The sequence below is a fragment of the Cynocephalus volans genome, chromosome 15 (assembly GCF_027409185.1).
Source record: "Cynocephalus volans isolate mCynVol1 chromosome 15, mCynVol1.pri, whole genome shotgun sequence".
Taxonomy (NCBI): domain Eukaryota; kingdom Metazoa; phylum Chordata; class Mammalia; order Dermoptera; family Cynocephalidae; genus Cynocephalus; species Cynocephalus volans.
This window is the reverse complement of record NC_084474.1, coordinates 71,101,496-71,122,154: the sequence shown is the minus strand read 5'-3', so window position 1 is coordinate 71,122,154 and position 20,659 is coordinate 71,101,496. Positions and strand designations below refer to the sequence as shown.

The 20,659-nt window shown below is 34.7% G+C and overlaps 1 protein-coding gene across 1 annotated transcript in view; it reads left to right on the top strand.

Annotated features, from left to right (window-relative positions):
- RAD21 (RAD21 cohesin complex component) overlaps positions 1-20,412 on the top strand; it is a 30,517-nt gene extending 10,105 nt beyond the window's left edge. Inside the window, exons 3-14 of the mRNA XM_063079502.1 lie at positions 4,559-4,688; positions 5,982-6,081; positions 8,309-8,415; positions 9,204-9,410; positions 9,873-9,998; positions 10,325-10,447; positions 12,255-12,478; positions 13,998-14,157; positions 14,610-14,758; positions 16,122-16,271; positions 17,866-17,949; positions 18,713-20,412. Coding sequence (XP_062935572.1) covers positions 4,559-4,688; positions 5,982-6,081; positions 8,309-8,415; positions 9,204-9,410; positions 9,873-9,998; positions 10,325-10,447; positions 12,255-12,478; positions 13,998-14,157; positions 14,610-14,758; positions 16,122-16,271; positions 17,866-17,949; positions 18,713-18,904 — 1,752 coding nt within the window. The 3' untranslated portion in view covers positions 18,905-20,412. The remainder of the gene's footprint in view (positions 1-4,558; positions 4,689-5,981; positions 6,082-8,308; positions 8,416-9,203; positions 9,411-9,872; positions 9,999-10,324; positions 10,448-12,254; positions 12,479-13,997; positions 14,158-14,609; positions 14,759-16,121; positions 16,272-17,865; positions 17,950-18,712) is intronic.
- Positions 20,413-20,659: the final 247 nt, after the last annotated feature.

The following is a 20,659-nucleotide window of genomic DNA, read 5'->3' as shown; positions in this document are numbered from 1 at the left end:
ACGTCCAGATACTGAAATATTATTCAGTGCTGAAAAGATATGAGCTGTCAAGCCATGAAAAGACTTGGGGGAATCTTAAATGCATATTACTAAGTAGAATAAACTACATACTATATGATTTCAACTATAAGACCCAGGAAAAGCAAAACCATGGAGACAGTAAAAAGAGAGGGTTTGGGGAAGGTAGGAAGGATGAATAGGTAGAACGCAGAGGTTTTTTAGGGCAGTAGAACTATTCTGCATGATACTGTAATGGTAGATACATGTCATTATACATTTGTCCAAACTCATAGAATGTACAGCACCAGGAATGAGCCCTAATGTAAACTGTGGACTTTGGGTAATAATGGTGTGTTGATGTATGTTCATCACTAGAATAAATGTATCATTCTGATGGGAGATGTTGATAGTGAGGGAGGCTATACATGTGTGCCTGTGTGGAGGTGGGGGGGGTTGGTATGTGGGAAATCTCTATCTACTGCTCAGTTTTGCTGTGAGCCTAAAACTGCTCTAAAAAATAAAGTCTGTTTTTAAAAAATCTGATGGTAGAGCTTTTGTCAGAGCTCTTCCTGAATGCAGTCTTATAACAAATCAGTATAATGCATTTTTTATGTATATACACACACGAAAATTATGTGTATGTACACACTGAAAAGCCTGGAAGACATACCAAAATAGTATCAAAGATTTCTGTAGGTGGTAGGATTACAGGTTGTTTTTATTTTTATTTTTTAAATAAACATTTAGTAAACATCTTTGTTAAATTTTTGTTCACATCCTTGTATTTCCTTAAGATTGATGTTTGGGAATATAATTGATACACGTTAACGTTTTGCTCTCTGGTGAGATTGTACCATATTGCACTGCTGGCCAAACTGTAGGAGAACATGGTATTTTCTTTTTCTTTTAAATAGGTGTGCTTAGTGGGATAAGTAAATAGAAAAGAGTGAAATTGCCCTTTTTTCTTGAAATTGATATGTGTGGCTAATCTTTTTTTTTTTTTTTTTTTGGTGGCTGGCTGGTATGAGGATCCAAACCCTTGAACTTGGTGTCATCAGCACCACACTCTACTGAGTGAGCCAGCCCCCTGCATGGCTAATTTTTAACATCCCTAAACAAATATTGGGAGTGCTTTGGCTTAAAAGGACAACATTTTTTTTGTAGCTTTACAAAGTACCTTGTACCCCATTAGGGACACTACAAAAGAGTATAAGACAATCTGAAGCATGAAGGTATGTACTAACAGCCACAAAGCAAAGCATAAAGTTCAGCAATAATGTAAAAGATTGCAGTGTGTGAGAGAGAGTGTGAATAACTTCAGATTTTTTAAACCATTTCTAAATGGGTTTTTATTTGATTAATTTTTTATTATAATAGGATGTAAAGATATTTCCACAAGGTAAAATGACCTGAAAATTTGTTTGCATTTTATTGAGAACACAGTTCTCATTGTGGGGAATGTTGATTTAGTTGTTTAGAACAGGTATCAGACATGTGGCTTAGTTACAACTGCAAGCTTGCATGCTTTTTCTCTTTCTCCCCACCTTTACCACCCCCAAATTGGAAGAACCACTGGCACCCTTTGCAGAGCTTTCCCTGAATATGTAGTCTGTGGTCTTTATTATGCTTACATTTCTTATTGCACTCACACTCTTTTCTCAAAAGCAAAAATGTCATCCCTCATTTTACCTACTCTCAGGTTAAACTGTGAACCAGACTAATCCAGAAAGCCTGTGCCCAAACACCACTTTCTGAAAGTTGCTAATTCTAGACAAGGTAATGGCAAGCAGATATTTTTTCTCATTTCTTAGATGAAGGTGCAGTCAATACTAATTTTAAATTTCATAAGACCATGTAAAAGATTCTGCTTTTAATTAGGAGCAGTGTTTTAATTGTAAATTTTTTTTGTATCGGGGATTGATCATCTCATAAGTCCTAGATTTGATCACAAGGTTTTGTAATTTTGGATATCTAAAAATGTATAGCAATAAACATTATAATTTATGCTGCCAGTCACATAAAATGGCTGTAAAAACAGTCTTCGAGTCACGGGTAGCATCTTAGAATGCTATAAAAAAATACATAAAACTTAAAAATATGTGGGTACTTCAGAAAGTTCGTGGGAAAGTGGGAATTAAAAGATAATACGAATCCGTCAGCTTTTTGAAGTACCCTCGTACAACATTTTATTTCATAAGTAACAATGTATGAATCGTAGTTTAAAATTCAAATGTTTAACAACTTTGTCACTTTAGATTTAAATAAGTTTTATGGTGTGATTTGGGAAACTGGAAGTTTGAATTCATGTTACCATCTTCTCTCAGTAAGTTCTCCTTATGGCTGGAGGAATTTTGAATACTTCTGTTTAGATTGGGTGTTTACTTGTCTCATTCTTTTCCTATATACTGCTTCTCACCCCTTACACTGGATCCACATTAGCATTGATCCAGGTCTACCTTGGGGAAAAAACGCTGAAGAGTATATGTTCTCTTGGGGGGCGGGGGGGAAGGGTACTGTTACCCTTTATCAGTTAGTATGCTTTCCAATCAAGTAATAGAAACTTAGTGAAAAGTGGCTTAAACAGTATGGAAAATAACAGTCTTACTTAACTGGAAGAGTTAGGATTGGTTCAGGAGCTTGACGATATCATCCAGGGACTCTCTACTCTCAGTTTGTTGGCTTTTTGGGGGGGGGAGGGGTTATGTATATTCATGGCATACAAAGCTGACCATCACCACTTGTGCCCAAGATGTGATGGCCAGATCAATACTATCAGCATTCCCATTACCATGAATTGCAATTATTCCCTGTGTCCCCCACTCACTCAATCCCTAACTTCCCTACCCCTCCCCCTCTCCCCTCCCCCACCCCACTCTGCAGCCCTAGGTATGCTCTCTCCCTCTGCAAGTCCAACACACTACTGTGTGGTCTGTCTGTCTTTCTTTCTCTCTTAGTTCCCTCTTATGAGTGAGCACGTGTGTTATTTTTCCCTCTATGCCTGGCTTATTTCACTCAACATAATTTTCTCCAAGCTCACCCATGTTTCTGCAAATGGCAGAATTTCATTCTTTCTTATGGCAGAGTATTCCATGGTATATATACACCACAGTTTCCTTATCTAGTCATCTGTTGATGGACATTTAAGTTGGTTCCATATCTTGGCTGTTGTAAATAGTGCTGCAGTGAACATGGGAATGCAGGTATCCCTTCGACATGATGATTTCCATTCCTTTGAGTATATACCTAGAAGTGGGATTGCTGGATTGTATGGTAGATCTCTCCGTTATTGTTTGAGAAACCTCCGTACTATTGCCATAGTGGCTGTACTAATTTGCAGTCCCACCAACAGTGTAGGAGTGTTCCCTTCTCTCCTCACCAGCATGTGTTATTCTCCATCTTTTTGATTATAGCCAGTCTAACTGGGGTGAGGTAATATCTCAATGTAGTTTTAATTTGCATTCCCTGATGACTAGTGATGTGGAGCATTTTTTCATGTACCTGTTGGCCATTGGTATGTCTTCCTTTGAGAAATGTCTATTTGGCCCCTTTGCCCATTTTCTAAATTGGGTTATGTGTTTTTTTACTTTGTAATTACTTGAGTTCTTGTAAATTCTGCATATTAATCCCTTGTCGGATGTATAGTTTGCAGATATTTTCTCCCACTCCATAGGTTGTCATTTCATCCTGTTGATTGTTTCCTTTGTTGTGCAGAAACTTTTTAGTTTGATATAGTCCCATTTGTTTATTTTTTCTTTTGATTCTTGTGTTTTGGGGCTCTTATTCGTAAAGTCTGTGCCCAGTCCGAGTTCCTGAAGTGTTTCCCCTACATTTTCCCTTAGTAGTTTCACAGTTTTACAGTTTCAGGTCTTATACTTAAGTCTTTAATCCATTTTGAGTTGATTTTGGTATATGGCGAGAGGTGCAGGCTTCTTGTCCTCATACTTACAGCATCTTGGTTAAAGGGTGACTGTGAGCAGCTCTAGGCCCTGCCTATTCAACAAAGCAGGAGAGAGGGAAGGAAGAGAGAGGCATTCTTCTTTTATTGGGAAATTCATTCTCAGGAACTCTCTGGCATACTTTACACTTATTTCTTAATTGGCTGAACTATTACATACCCACTGAAGAACAAGCATTAGCAGAGAGGAATGAAATACTTATTCAAAGCTGGGGACATTTGCTTCTGAAACAAAATCAGAATTCAGTTAGCCAACAAAGAGTAGTAGCTCTGGATCAGCAACCAAAAGTGTCACGTGCTCCTTTGTGTGCTTATGATGTAATCCATGGAATGGTTTGGTTCCTGCTTCATAGCTACCTTCACATCTATGTTAATTCATGAATTACTGCCAAGTCTATCTTTTAGGGGTACTCAGGAAACTTACAGTTAAAAACATTAAGAAATAAAATGTAGGTGATAATGAGCTAACTTTAAAGTAGACGATAAAAGGTATAAAGAGGTCAGGTAAAACTTCCTATAAGTGGCTCAAATGCAAACTTTGAAGTATCTCTAAAACTGAAAATAACTTTACAAATAAGATTAATATTAATGTTTTATTTGTAGGTGAAGATGGCATTGCGAACGTCAGGGCATCTCTTATTGGGAGTAGTTCGAATCTATCACAGGAAAGCCAAATATCTACTTGCAGACTGTAATGAAGCATTCATTAAGATAAAGATGGCTTTTCGGCCAGGTATTGTTGAACTCCTCCTCACCCCCTCCACTTTGGAGTTTCCCGTGTTTTGTGTGGAGAGCTGCTAAAGCACATAGTCTAGATCAGCTTGTTTTGTCTTATTTTAATTGCAATGCAAGAAACCCTTCAAAGATAGGGCAAGGCTTGGGGAGGCAGAGGTTCAAGGGAAGAAATCCACTTTTCTTGCCTCTGTTCCACCTATGAAGTAATGGAAATTATCCCCTTATTCTCCCTTTGGAGCTGCCTTTTTCTTCTAACCCTTTTTTAGCAGCTTACTTAGAACTGAGTCATCAGAGGTTGAAATGTTGAAAACTGTTATATGATGTTTTTTTTTAAATATAGCTTAGAAAAGGCAATCTCAGAATTATATATATTTTTTTCTCCTGAATAATCGTAGTGTACTCTTAAATTTACTTATCATTGTTAAGGCTTCATTGAATGTTTTTTGTAGGTTTTTGTTATTGTTGTTTTGTTTTAGATAATGATTGGTTCTGAAACTGTACACTACCAACCAGCTTTCATCTGACTAGACAACTACTAGGGTATTTGAACTCATATACTTCTGTAATTTTTTAAAGCACTGATGAAATTTTATTCTAATTAAAATAATCGGAACATATAGGAGAGATACTTTATATGATATAGTTTCTACTGAAGTTATATTTCAGTACTTCAGTGTATTTTAATATATAAACAGTAAAATGTTTGAGATCTAAGATTTTTATTTAAGAATAGAGTATTTGGGCAAAAGCTGTGACACTTGAATGATTTCTAATGTGGCTACCAAGTGCATTTTGTTTAAATAACATGTTTTTTGTTTGTGTCTTTCTTTTTAAGTAATGTATATTTATTATAGACAACTTCAAAAAATATAGGATAAAATACAAAGAAAATTAAAATTGTGTAATCCCATTCTCCCTAAAATAATCAACTCCTTTTAACATTTAGGGTATGTCTTTACAGTCATTCTTTTTACCCCTAATTAATTTCATGCTTAATTAGAAAACTGTTATCAATATTTATTTGCTGATATTATTAATATTTATTTGTTGATATGTTCTTTTAAAGATTTGTTGGCTTAATGCATAGTGCTTTGACTTTTTTTTGTAAAGCAAGTAGTACTGCTTATGATCATAGAAATACAGAAGTGCTTGTGCTTCACAGTACTTTGCATATGTTATATCAACCTTTCTAGAATATAACCTTAGGAAACTATACCTATTTTACTTCCCTTTGGTCCCCCAGATAATCTGTGATATAGTTAGGTCTTCAAGCTTAGCATTTCTTTTCTAGGTGTTGTTGACCTGCCTGAGGAAAATCGGGAAGCAGCCTATAATGCCATTACTTTACCTGAAGAATTTCATGACTTTGATCAGCCACTGCCTGACTTAGAGTATGTGTTCTCTCTTTCTCTCTCGCTTTTTTTTTTTTTTAATTGGCTTTGTCTACAAAAAGCATATTATTGGCTTCCAAATGTATAGTTTTCTTGGAATGCTTTGACATTGTGTTAACATTTAGCTAAAAATGCATATGCTTTCATTTAGGATAGTATATAAATATGAAACATATAACCTGGAAAATGGTTTATCTGAAAGAAAATTGTGTTGATGTCAGCTTTAACACAGCTAAGATATGAGAATTCTCATGTACTTAGGCCAAAGTTTGTGTAAACTGAACAGTTATCTAGGTGTGTATTTTACATAATGATACCAGTAAACTTGAACTATTGCATCATGATATTTTTTCAGAGGGAGATATTAAAGATAATTTTCTATGAAGAGCAAGAAAGGGTCATTGTTATACATCTTTAGCAGGAGAAAGTTATAAATAGCTATTATAGCGGAGTACTGTAGTATGTTGTTTCCTTCTTCTTAAGTCCGTAAAATCCAACTATTGTACCATGACGGGGAATGTGATTGTAGCTTTTTAAGTAATTGAGTAGCACAATTGACAACCAAGAAATCCTTTTTTTTTTTTTTTTTTTTTTTTGAGTTAGGTCCTTTTATGTTGTTTTATTTTATTTTATTTTTTTAGGGGGAGAAAAGAAGGGCCTAGGGATGAAATTCACCTTGCTCCAGGGGTAGTTCCCCCCCCCCCCCCCCAACAATTTCACATAAGCTTACTTTATTAAAACACACACATTTGCCCCTGGTTTAATTGCCTCTAAGATAACCATCTAGAGGCTCAGGAGTGGGTGGTATTAAGGGTCACCAGACCCCTAGGGAATAGCAGCAAAGAATTAGCATGGCACATTACCATATGGGAACTGGCAGTTTCCTTCTTCACTCCCTGATCACACCTCCTTTTTACCTTTCCCTCACTGTCCCCCTTATACTGTCCCACTATGTTCTGAATTTTCTTTAACAGTTCCTTAAGGCACCAAGTTTCCAAGTTTCTTGAGGTATGATTTTTTACATTCTGTATTCATCACAGTGTATCTGAGTGAAGCAGTCCTTAGTTGTCTGCTTGAACCTTCTATGGAAACCTTCTATTTTACGGCAGATTTCTCTGCTTTTTGAAATGATCTATGACTCCTAATGAGAGTAAATTTATGACCTATTTTGGGTTGTGTTAAGTAGTGGTAGGCACTATCTAGCTGTTTTACTTTTTTTCTCTCCTTATATGTATCATTTTATTTTAAAAAATTTTTATTATGGAAATTTTTAAACATAGCTAAAAAGTAGAGAGATCAGTGTTATGAACCCCATGTATAAGTTATTCAGCTTCTTTAATTATCAATATAGCCAGTTTTATTTCATCTGTATTTCCCCAGCTCACCTCCCAACCCCCACTGGATTATTTTAAATTAAATAACAGATAATTTTATTTTATCTGTAAATACTTCAGTGTTTGTGTCTAGAGGTAAGGCATTTTAAAAACATTTATCTATGACATCACACCTTTAAAAAGATTACCAGTAATTTCTTAATATACTGTCTAGTATATCTTACTACAATATCAGTATTTAAATGTCCCCAGTTGACACATAGGCCCCTCTCCCTCTGCCCCCTAAAGTTAGTTTGAGTTGGGGCTGCACAGTGTCTACAGACTGCATCTGGTTGATATGTCCCATAAGTCTCTTAAGAATCTAAAACATCTCTCATATTTTTTTTTTCCGTGTTATTTATTTGCTGAACAAACTTGGTCATTTGTTTTGAAGTATTTGCTTTCTTGATTTGGCCATATTGGTGTTTAATGTGACATGTTTTTTATTTTTTATTTAATATTTTAAAACTGTATGAGAGGTTAATTCTTCTTTGTTAAATTAACTGAGTCTCAGAAAAGCCAGGTAACTTCAGAGTTTACACAGCCTGTTGCATGCCTATCTAACTCATCGTTTTGTTTCCCCCCCCCCCATATCATATCGCCTTAGGTTAGTGATTTCAGCATTATATTTTACTTGCTGTCATTGACAGTTCTAAAATTTAAATACAAATTAAATTCCAAATCATTCACATTCTTGGATTGTATTAGAATTTATTTAGTATTAAGGCTTCTAAAACTTGTTAGGTTGTATGTATGGGATTTTTTTTATAGAGACAAGGGGATTTTTTTTTTTCCTTTTATAAATACGTTACAGTGAAACTTAAGACTAAAATGTATTTGAATTTCTTTTAAAGTGACATTGATGTGGCCCAGCAGTTCAGCCTGAACCAGAGTAGAGTGGAAGAGATAACCATGAGAGAAGAAGTTGGGAACATCAGTATCCTACAAGAAAATGATTTTGGTAAAAGAGAAGCAAATTGCTAGCCAATATATCTATAAAGTTATAATTATGTTGTGGCACTCCTAGCAATTTCAAAAAGAAAACTAGACTTATGTTACATTCATGTTGACAGAAAGACAAAATTTCATTCAGTTCATTTTCATCAAGAAAAGATTTAGCCTTGCATTTATGCACCAAACTTAGGAGTTCATTCTCTGCCTGTTCTGTTCTCTGTATGCAGTGATAGCACTTACATATTGATTTGTGTGAGAATTCCCAGCATTGAAGTAATGCATACTTTTAAACTAATCATTTTGGAACAGTTGGTTGCATTATTATACCTACTATCCAAAACTAGTAGAGAGCCAAATTCTTTTCTTGATGAAAATGCATTATAACAGGAAAGTTTAAGTCTGTGAATATTAATTTAATCTCAGTATATGTGGGTACTTCAGAAAGTTCATGGAAAAATATAATTAAAAGATAATATGAATTTTTCCATGAACTTTTTGAATTACCATTGTATAGATGTTTAGGTTTACCTAACATATTTAAGATAACCTAAAATTGGATCTAAGTATGAATGTCCTAGTTGCAAACCAGGATTATAACTGTGTATAATTAATAATTAGTTTATAAAATGTAGATGCTAAAGATTTAAAGTTCAAGCTAGATGTTTTAATAGTCGAAGATAGATAAGACTTTAGTAAGCAAATGTGACATAATTGTAATAAATGGTTAGCTGTTGTCTTTTGTTACACTGGTATTTCTAACCTTTTTCCACTAATGACTTACTAAAATTTGTTTAGGTGACTTTGGAATGGATGATCGTGAGATAATGAGAGAAGGCAGTGCTTTTGAGGATGACGACATGTTAGTGAGCACTAGTGCTTCTAACCTCCTATTAGAGCCTGAACAGAGCACCAGCAATCTGAATGAGAAAATTAATCATTTAGAATATGAAGACCAATATAAAGATGATAATTTTGGAGAAGGAAATGATGGTGGAATACTAGGTAGGTCACAACAGGGTGGTATTCTAACGTAATTTCTTTACTCACTTGTGAGGTTTTGGAACAGCTGCTTGAGCAGCTATCTAGATATGTCATGTGTGAACTGTGATCAGTTGGTTCAATGAAATTTCTCTGTAAATTGAGCCTAAAAGTTATAACAAAGCCTATTTTTTAAAAAGATGCTTGTCTCAGAATTCTAGGTTTTGTTCTTAAAACTGCTATATTTGTATTTGATATTTATGTTAAGTAAATGTATTTTTAAAATAGATATATAAACTATAAAATGATTAATTAGAAATTTTTTCATATGCTATTTTATACTTTTATCAACTACCCTAAAGAGAAACAGATGCACATTGAATACAGAATTTAAATTTAGTTCATTTTAACATAATTTTAGAGATTGGCTTTGTTCTTTTAGCATTTCTTTGTCAAATTATAACTAAATTACATTCCCTATTTCAGATGACAAACTTATTAGTAATAATGATGGCGGTATCTTTGATGATCCCCCTGCACTATCTGAGACAGGGGTGATGCTGCCAGAGCAGCCTGCACATGACGATATGGATGAGGAGGACAACGTGTCAAGTAAGCACTTCATGCTCAGTGATCCCGGGGACGGCTGTGTGCTGTCCAAATACTTCACATAAAACTACACTCTAAAGTGCTGGCTTTTAATGAAGTATCCTTAAATTCACTGCTTGTGATTGATTTTTAGTTTTGATTTTCTTATGTATTTAACCTCTTTTTTGGCCAATTAGGTTCAACTCTAGAGGGGCTTCTCATACCTAGAAAAGTGTTTTTTCTTAGTACCAGTGTGATTTCTTTCAGGTTCTTTTTTTTTTTTTTTTTTTTTTTTTGGTAGGCTATATATGATATACCCAAGCCTTATGTGATCATATTTGTTTTTATAGTGGGTGGGCCTGATAGTCCTGATTCAGTGGATCCTGTTGAACCAATGCCAACTATGACTGATCAAACAACACTTGTTCCTAATGAGGAAGAAGCATTTGCTTTGGAACCTATTGATATAACTGGTGAGCACATAAACCTTTAGATTTATACAACATAGTACGTGAGGTTTTACTTCTGGCTCTTGCTTATCCACTGGTCTGTTGCTGTTTTAGATAACTAAGCTGCTTTCTCCATTGCCATAGTCATCTGTCATAGAGTCTTTATTCTGTTCAGTTATAATTTTGAGTATTTTGTAGAATAGCTGTACAAGTTGCTGTGCAATATAAAAGTATAGAACAAATTTTCTGCTGATGTGTGTCTTAGGCTTTTGTGGTTCCCAAAATGTTAGCAGCTTACAAATGTAACAATTAAAAAACATTGCAGAGCATTTTATAGTAAAGTACAAGATTGACTAATGAGTTATCTTTCAAAGTGCCAGATTCTGTACAGTTGGGTTGCAGTCTGGAAAAACTTGAAAATACATTTTTTTAACTTTATTTCTAGTTTAAACTAGAAATATCAAAGATTTTAAAATCAGTAATGTTTTAGTGCTTATTAAGAAACATCGCAAAACATTAATTGGGGGACTGCTTTTGAGTAAAAGAGGCAATTTGGGGTGTGTAATTGGTTTGTGAAACTATAAAATTTCTAGACAGTTTATGGGGTAGAATACTTGCAATCAATTGCAACGTAATTCAAGACATAGTTTTTACTTTTAAATAGAATAAAGTAACTCTAGGTTTCCTACTGAGAATAATCTGATCACCAAAAATTGTAACTTGGGTTTCTGGTCTCTAAAGAGTGCTTACTGTGAACCTGGTTCTGTTGAGGAACTAAAGATATAACACTGAGCAAGTCTTTATTCTTATGGAACTCTAATACTAATTAGAGTTCTCAACTCTAAATACTAAGTAGGGAAACGTGATTAATTAACTAAAATATGTACTGTATTAGAAAGTGATAAATATTACAGAGAAATATAAAAGAAATGGAAGGGATAAGGTATACTCCATTGTATAAAATGAGATAGTCAGGCTTTATAGGCCACTGTAATAACGGGAACTCAATATCAGTTACTGGAGGACAGGGTTTGGTGAGACTATCGCTATATAACATCTTTTTGTATTTTTTTAAATTTGAACCTCATAAATGTTTTATCTCTAAAAACCTATGGGATCTAACATCTAACGGTGAAATCTTGAGGAATTTATTTATTCGCATATAATGTTATCTACTTTACAAGGTTGTAAGGATGAGAAATGAGTGTAGAAAAAGTGTGCAGGGTGGAGTTCCAGGCTCATCCGATTGGGCTTGGGCTGTTTCACTTTATCAAGAAGCTATACAACTGCAATATATGAATTGTAACTTTTCCAATAAAAATAACAGTATTTGCAGTCATTTATGGAAGACTCGATCTGTGCCAGATGTTGAGTATTACTGAGTATTTTACAAACCCCTGTAAGTGGCTGGCCCTATTTCAAATGAGAAAATGAAGATTTAAGCAAGGTAATCTTAACTTTTCTTCATGGTCACATGTCTGCAAGATGTCGGAACCCAGGACTTAGCTCAACTCTGAATGTTGTGATATGTTCACTGTTAACAGTATAAAGCTACATGGGCTAAAATGTATTATTTTACTCATTTTGTGCTAAAAATCTGTACTTACTCATTTATTCAGAACATTTTTATTGAACACCTATTGTGGGCCAGCCTCTATTCTAAATGCAGCTTGGAAAACATCAGTTAAGACATTCTGCCCTCCCTATGTTTAACTTTTCTACGAGGGTCTATGTGTAGAAAGCAGGGGGATACAGTCAGGCCAGGTCTATTAGCTGTATATTTCATGTTGGCCTCTCAGGAAAATGACCATATTTTCTCTTATTATTCCAGTCAAAGAAACAAAAGCCAAGAGAAAGAGGAAGCTAATTGTCGACAGTGTCAAAGAGTTGGATAGCAAGACTATTAGAGCCCAACTTAGTGATTATTCTGATATTGTTACTACTTTGGATCTGGCACCACCCACCAAGAAATTGATGATGTGGAAAGAGACAGGAGGAGTGGAAAAACTCTTTTCTTTACCTGCTCAGCCTTTGTGGAACAATAGACTACTGAAGGTAATAGTAGTTTGCAGAATTTTTTAAAATTTTATATACATTTTGACCATTAAAAAAAAATAAACTTATCAAAACTTCGTTTGAATCATCTTTGATCAAGTATTTTTCAATTACATGTCACCTTCTCTTTTTTCTCTCTTTAATCATGGTATTCTCATCTGAAATGCAGTAATAAGTAACCTCTACATTTTTTCAAAGATGTAGAATGAATTTTTCCTATATTAAAAAACCACTGACATTTTTATTAGTAGTTCTTTCTCATCACCTTCCTGTAATATAAACTATTAGTATTTTACCTTAGTGTGTACTGTGCTTCAAATCTTCATTCTTTAGATGTTTTGAGTAAAACCTGGGGTAGTCTTACTTTTCTCATAATAAAGAATTCTGGCTTTGTGAGAATTTATTTTCACTGATAGGCTCTTTTCTGTTCACATTGATTCCAAACTGTTCCAAAATAAAGTTCAGAGGCATTTGAAGAGTGAGGCAGTGCTGTTAGGCTATGCTGTCTAAAGTTGAAATATGCATAGAACCAATTAATTTTACTATATATTTTGCTATATTCTCAATTTAAATTGTTCCGAAGCAGCAAGGCTCTGGTGAAAATGCTCTTTATTGGAAGCACTGTCATATAATCTTTTTATTTACATATTTATTTTTATTGGTTATGAATATTCGTGTCAGCATATAATCATTTTGAAGGAGGTCCTTAAAATATTTGTCTCAGTAGTAGTCTCATTAGAAATTTTTCCTAAGGAAGTAATTCAAAATATGGAAAAAGCCACTTCTGTGAAGATATTGATTACGTTGTTGTCTACAGTTTAGAAAAAGAAATATCTAAAATACTAAAAAGTAGAGGAATGGTTCAAGTATGAGAGAGAGATACGGGCACACACATATGTATGTACTCTTTCAGTGGAATGTTATGTTGCCATTAAAAATATTTTAAGGGCCGGCCCCGTGGCGCACTCGGGAGAGTGCAGCACTTGGGAGCACAGCGGCGCTGCCGCTGCGGGTTCGGATCCTATATGGGAATGGCCAGTGCGCTCACTGGCTGAGCGCGGTGCGGGCGAAACCACGCCAAGGGTTGCGATCCCCTTACCTGTCACAAAAAGACAAAAAAAAAAATTTTTTTTAAATGATAGTTAATAAAATTACCATGTAATATTAATTGAGAAATGTAAAGCTAGTTTATATGATACAATATCAGGTTGAGTTTTACAATTATGAACTTGGAAATAAACTGCCGACAAATTAAAAACCTTAGAATTGTGAGACAATGGATAAAAATTTTATTTCTTTACTTTAATCTAATATTTTTACAGTTATAATTTGAAATCCCATGTTTAAAGTCATTTTAAGATGGAATAAAGTGAATATGATAAAAGTCATGCTACATTATATATACTTTGATTGCAAGTTTATTTATTGGAACATATTTAGGGAAAATAGAAATGTCAATGGTAGGTTTTCGGTTAATGTGATTTATTTGATAATTGAAATTAAAAATTTTTTTTCTTAGCTCTTTACACGCTGTCTTACACCGCTTGTCCCGGAAGACCTTAGAAAAAGGAGGAAAGGAGGAGAGGCAGATAATTTGGATGAGTTTCTCAAAGAATTTGAAAATCCAGAGGTTCCTAGAGAGGAGCAGCAACAGCAAAATCAGCAGCGTGATGTTATCGGTCTGTTTTTTTGGAATAGTCCCTGATGAAGTTTAAATGAGTGTTTGGCCTCAAATTTGCCTTTATATTGCCGAAGTAAAAGAGATCAGGAATGAAAGGGTATATAACAAATTTTTAGATAGCAAAATGCATTGGATCTGATTACCTTATTAGGTAAGAAGCTTTCTTCTGAAAGGTTTAAGGCTCAGGACTGGCTGGATTGACAGTCTGCTAAAGAATTGTCCTGCATTGGACTGGGTGTGGAATTTTTCCTTTTCAGACCTTCTCCCCCCCCCCCCCCCTTTTTACAAATATTGTTATAAATTGAGTAATCTTTATGAAGATAAAATTTTATCTGGCCTTCCTCATTAGAGAAAGTGCCTGTGTCTTAGTTTACTAGTTTTAAAAGTAAACAGTTCTAAAATATTGTTTAAAACTGCATGACCTGAGTCTCTTCATATGACCAATTACAGATGAACCCATTTTGGAAGAGCCAAGCCGCCTCCAGGAGTCAGTGATGGAGACCAGCAGGACAAACTTGGATGAGTCAGCCATGCCCCCACCACCACCTCAGGGAGTTAAGCGAAAAGCTGGACAAATTGACCCAGAGCCTGTAATGCCTGTAAGTAAACACGTGTACCCATCAGGATATTTGAAGATATTCATAAAGACAGTAACAAGTGGCGTTTAGGGAGCTCTTTTGAAGTATCCTGGTTTAAGCAGAAAATGGCAAAGAATGAGTCCAGAGGAAGAATGGCAACTGAGGATAGGAATACAATCTCTTCTGAGTAAGATAAAGTGTTCGGGGAGTCCACAGAGTCGGTCTAACTTTGTTTGAATAGTCCTGCTTCAGAGTCATCCAAAATAGGCATCCTTGGCTAATATGGAATCCTTGACTCTGAACTTTCTGGTTTATTCTTTAGCAAACATTCCTGCATATCTGCAATACAAGGCAGTTTAAGTTTATCTTAATTAAGTAATCAGAATATTCTTGTCAAATAGCTGAAAAAAAGTAAAGCACTATCTGGCTTCTTCATTCAAACTTTGTCTACAATTAAGTTTAGCTAGGATAGGAAAACTAAGTATAGAGGATGTAGTTGGGTCTGGTTTAGGGCTTCCCAATCTCAGGTCTATACAATAAGTAAATTTGAGCATAAGAAGGCTTTTTGGTAACCTTATGCTCCTGATGCAGCTGCCATCAAGAGGTATTGACAGAATACTCTGCCAGTTTTCAGAACTAGTTCTCTGTGCCCTCTGGTGGTAAGGAGTTGTCAGTAAGAGCATTCTTCTATATGAACTCAGGAATGGGAATGGGAACCAGGTGTAGGTGACTAATACTATTCTTCTTCCGGTAATTCTTTGGCTTCTTAAGGACTGTTTTTTAATATTCTGAACTGTTTATATTAAGCCTGAGAGGAAAGAAATACAGGAAAGAGATTCGGAAAAATAGTTTCCTCATCCCTATTTGCTGCCAAAAGAGCTCCACAACTCTTCTTACTGAGAGTCAAAGCTTATGATTTTAAGTTACATTGTATTAACCTTAAGGCAGTTTTATGCAGTAATAGTTGACTGGGCTAATTCACGTTTTTATTTTGCCATGGAGCCAATGGCTTTTTTTTTTTTGTCTTTTTCTCTAAAGTGGTATTAGATAAAGTTTTTGATTTTGTTTTTGTTTTACTGCTTATAGTTTTTCCTGTTATTTGCAAATTTCTCACATAGACAAATACTGTTAAGTATTTGACTCCTAAAAATGAAGTACGAAATGAAACACTTATGTTTTAAAATAATAAGATAATGGTTAACTTCTTTTGTAAGCTACTTTAATGTTGGGAGCTTTACAGTAAAAGAAAAAGAACAATATACGTACTGTGATCAATTTTGATTTTTTTTCCATCTAGAAAACTTTAGCAGCTATGTATTTACAATTTAAAAGAAGCTACACTAAAAACATTCATCTTAAATTGTGTTATTTTTACTGCTTTAAGCCGCAGCAGGTAGAGCAGATGGAAATACCACCTGTAGAGCTTCCCCCAGAAGAACCTCCAAATATCTGTCAGCTAATACCAGAGTTAGAACTTCTGCCAGAAAAAGAGAAGGAAAAAGAGAAGGAGAAAGAAGATGATGAAGAGGAGGAGGTAAGGAAATCATAAAAGAAATATCTGATTAAATTCCCACTTCAGATTTAGTAAAAGTCTTCAACTAGCTCTCTTTTACCTCCCATATCAGAGCTAAATTAATTGATGTTGACCCTCAGAGTGATGAAAAATGTTCAAATATAAGCAAGATTTAACCACATTCTTAGTGGTATAGATCATCATTAAGAACATCAAATTTTATGCTGTGCCATAACTTATTGGCTCCCTTGTGAGCTTTTGAAAAACCTGGGCTGTCTTACACTGATTTCTTGCTTGGCTTCTAAATTGCTTATAGCTGCTTTTATTATCTTGTGGGCAATGGTCAGTTCTTACTGTATTGCCATCTGCCACTGAAATAATCTATTCTCTGTCTTTGCCTTGGAACTCTGATAACTAATCATTTTCCATTTGTCTGGGTTTTGTTTTTCTTTTTCTTTTCATTAGACCAAGGTGGGTAAAATAGTCTGAGTAAAGGCTTGAATAACTTTTCCTGTTTAAAAAGTAGAGGTGCTTTAGGAATGATTTCCTAAGTGTTTTAACTGTTCAAGTTCCTTTTTTCTCCCTTATTTCTGGGTCATTGAGGTCATTGTATAAAAATTAAAATGTATTCTTTTATTTGATGCTCTGTCACATCTTTTATTTAAACCTTTAAAATAAAGTGTCTTTTGGGTAGCACTGAATCCATTTAAGTTTTTTCCAAGGCTAAAGGTTGTGGATTGGATACATCTTCATTAGCATCTGTTCATATTTCTAATTTATCATTATGCCAGCCATAGATTTCATAACGTTTAGTGCTTATTTTTAATAAGAACACTACATTATTTTAAAACCAAAATTTATCTTCAGAGCTACTGCAACCTGTGTAATAGGGTATGCCATTATCTCAGACTTAGTGTTAAATCAGTATTAAAAATTGTTGTACTCTCTGTTTTGTGTGAAGCTGCTGATCTGACCCCTGGCTTTTCGGAACATGGTGTATAGTTCTAGCATTGCCTGGGAGCATCTCAACTGCGGTCCCGCACCAATTTCAGAGTTCAAAAAAGTCATTTAGGCAGCAAATCTATAGGTGGCAGATGGCTGGGAGTTAGGTTGCTCAAATAAAATATATACTAAGGATTATAGCAAATTTCTTTTAAAGTACCACGTAGACCAGTACTATTAGCTGGTCTGCAGGCTTTTTGGTACTGGTTCACAATGAGATCTAGAAAATAAACAGCATACTTAGTGGCATAGTTGATTTGTATCCTCGCGTAAGTTTCTTAACAGGAGCCAGTACCAAAAGCTTGATGACCTGCGTCATTTCATGGACTGCACTGTGTAGACTACATCCTTATAGAGCAATATGGAATCATACATTCAACCAAATGTTTGCTTGCCAGGTACAGAGGACTTTCCTTTGCAATTTAAGAAACACAAACTTCAAAGTTTATACTATAAATGCTAAGTGATTTTTCAGTAGAATCGGGTACAGTTTTCTATTCATCAGAATATGCAATCTAAGTTTATTTAGAGCTTTCAGGAGATAAAGAAATATTTAATTTTGCATCAGAGCAGTTTAGTTTTGTCAGCTTTTTTCTTTTTCTTCTATATTCAGGATGAAGATGCTTCGGGGGGTGATCAGGATCAAGAAGAAAGAAGATGGAACAAGAGGACTCAGCAGATGCTTCATGGTCTTCAGGTATGCCAGTGTAATCTTAGAGAAAACTGCTTCCTCTAATACGTTTGGCATTGTTCCCTCAAAAAAAAAAAGTTAACATGCTGTAACCGGAAAACATATCTTTGACAGACTTTTTCTGGAACTACATTATTTTAAAATATTTTAATTAAATATATAAATTGTTAGGCTAGGAGTAAGCCTGGAAGGCATCCAGGAGAGTACTTTCCCATGGTTATCCTGAAAAGCAGAACTGTGGTGGTATTTTATGGAACTCTTGTATGTCTGCATCTTCCTACATTTGGTTAAGCAAATTTAATGTGTTCACTCATTAAATTTGTTGAGTCATATTGTGTAGCATTAGATGTCACTTATCCCTGGGCCTTAATGAACCAGACACAGACAAGATATTTCAAGCATCTGTGAGATACTTGGCACATCACTCAAGGTTCTCTAAGATAGAGCCAAAGGACAGTTGACTTAAAAACTTTTTTCACTTTATAAAGACTTTTAAGTGCTACATTTTACTGCTATATCATGTTAGATGTCCAAAGAAATGAGTTATTTTAATACATGTCAGAAAAGCTTTGCTTGTTTCTTGAACTTCTTCTTTTGGTTTTAAAGGTACCTAATACACTTTGGTCCTTTACCTTCTTAACATGAGAATAACTCACATACTGTTCAAAAAGGTGCACTTTTTCCATTAAGCAAAATTGGAATCCTTTTTAAATTACTACTTTATTGTGCAGGTTACTTTAATTCGTCCTCTCTTTTTGTTTTATTTCAGCGAGCTCTTGCAAAAACTGGAGCTGAATCTATCAGTTTACTTGAGTTATGTCGAAACACAAACAGAAAGCAAGCTGCAGCAAAGTTCTACAGCTTCTTGGTTCTTAAAAAGCAGCAAGCTATCGAGCTGACCCAGGAAGAACCGTACAGTGATATCATTGCAACACCTGGACCAAGGTTCCATATAATTTGAGGAGCTAGAAGCATTATAGCTAGTGTTTATTTCACTAGTGTGCATACAAATTGCCCCCGTGTGTAGGGCACACAAAACCCTTCAACAAAATTTAGATGTCTGTCTGTACAAAGTCTCTGCCTTTTTCTTCCTTCATTTTTTTTTTTCAGTATTTTAAATTTATCAACCTCATCTTTAAGGGAAACTGCTTATATGGGTTGTGTCTGTGTTCTGATGGAGAAAGCAGCACGCCAAGGATCCAGAAGATTATTTTAACAGTTCACAACAGATGTGTGCAATATTGGTGCGTGAAATAATGTTGAGTAGCATTCAAAAGTCATGATTTTTATCTTAGTTCTCCATTACTGTATCAAAAAGGAAAACCTGTCTGGGGAAATGCCCAACTGTTTAATTATGAACTATGGTATGAGTCTTTGACAGGGAAGAAAAGATGTCTTTACATCAGTAACACCGGCAAGCATTTTGTTAACCACTGTACTTAGGGATGGTACCTGACAGACACAACACGTTTTAAAGTGTAATTCAATAAGGAGCAAGGGTGTATGTGAAATTATGTCGTGACTGATCAGTCCCCTTCATCTACAAAAAGATAGGACTGACTTGCTTTAAAGTGTTCTGTTTTGTAAATCATTCCATTAAGTCTTTGTGATGAACTTTGCTGTCCTGAAATCTGTTGTTTTAGTGAGCCTCTAAAATGAGCAGAAATAGACTTATTAGGGTAGAATGACTATAAAAAACTTTTATAACTTTCCAGGAACTATAAATCAAAGTTTTAAAAAGATGTTTGGATATATTTGTTTGAGTATTCAGATCACGAAAATTGAAATTGCTCTGCCTACTAAAAGGACAAGCCAGTGGGAAATTATACATCTGGTAGACTTAACCTTTAAGCAGACAACGCTGTAAAAACTAATGGCTTCTCTGATATTTATTATAAATTTTAGTACTGATCTCTTTTTCCAATGCTGTACACTCCTGTGTTTGGAATTTTAACAGCTTTGCAACTCAAATCCTGTATCCGGTTTTCTATAATTTAAGTGAAGAAAAACACACATCCAAATAAAGGCTTTATTATTAACAGACCAGATAACACCAGAAATTATGTGACTGTTATGATTATCAAAACATGTCTTAACTTTTTAGGGAAAAATTACACTGAAAGTTCTAGCTTAAGTGTTGGCACTTTTGTGGGAAAAAAATCACTTTTGAAACTCAGACTTCAGTGTATACCCAGTAATTTAAAATTATGTGAAATGTTTTAAATTTGTGAACTTGTAGTTACTGTTTTAATGATTCAGTTTCTTGAGAATGGTAATTGTGTAAATTGCTATTGCAGCTTTATTTTCAATATGATGTGCCTGTAAACCTTGGATTTTTCCCCCGTTGTAAAAAGACATTGTAGATAATTGAATGTTTGATTATAGAAAGGTCATTAGTTTCTTGTTACACATTTTGTTAGTCTGGTTTTTGTTGCTTATCGGGTTTAATATTGTTCTTGAAAATAGTTGATGCTATGTTATGTATAACTTTTCTAATAAAAGTTGTGTTATAAGCTGTAAATTTTGGAGTATTGGTTATTCAGTTGGTAGTGTTCCCTAGGTAAAGTCAATATAGCCAAATGTCTCTTTTGTTTGCCTTATGTAGTATAATTATCCATACAAATTAAGTGAATTTTCAAGAGGGTCTTTGACTAAAAAAATGGAAGAAAATAGTTATGTCTTTGTAACCTTTTTTGTTAAATGTGATCTGAAACTT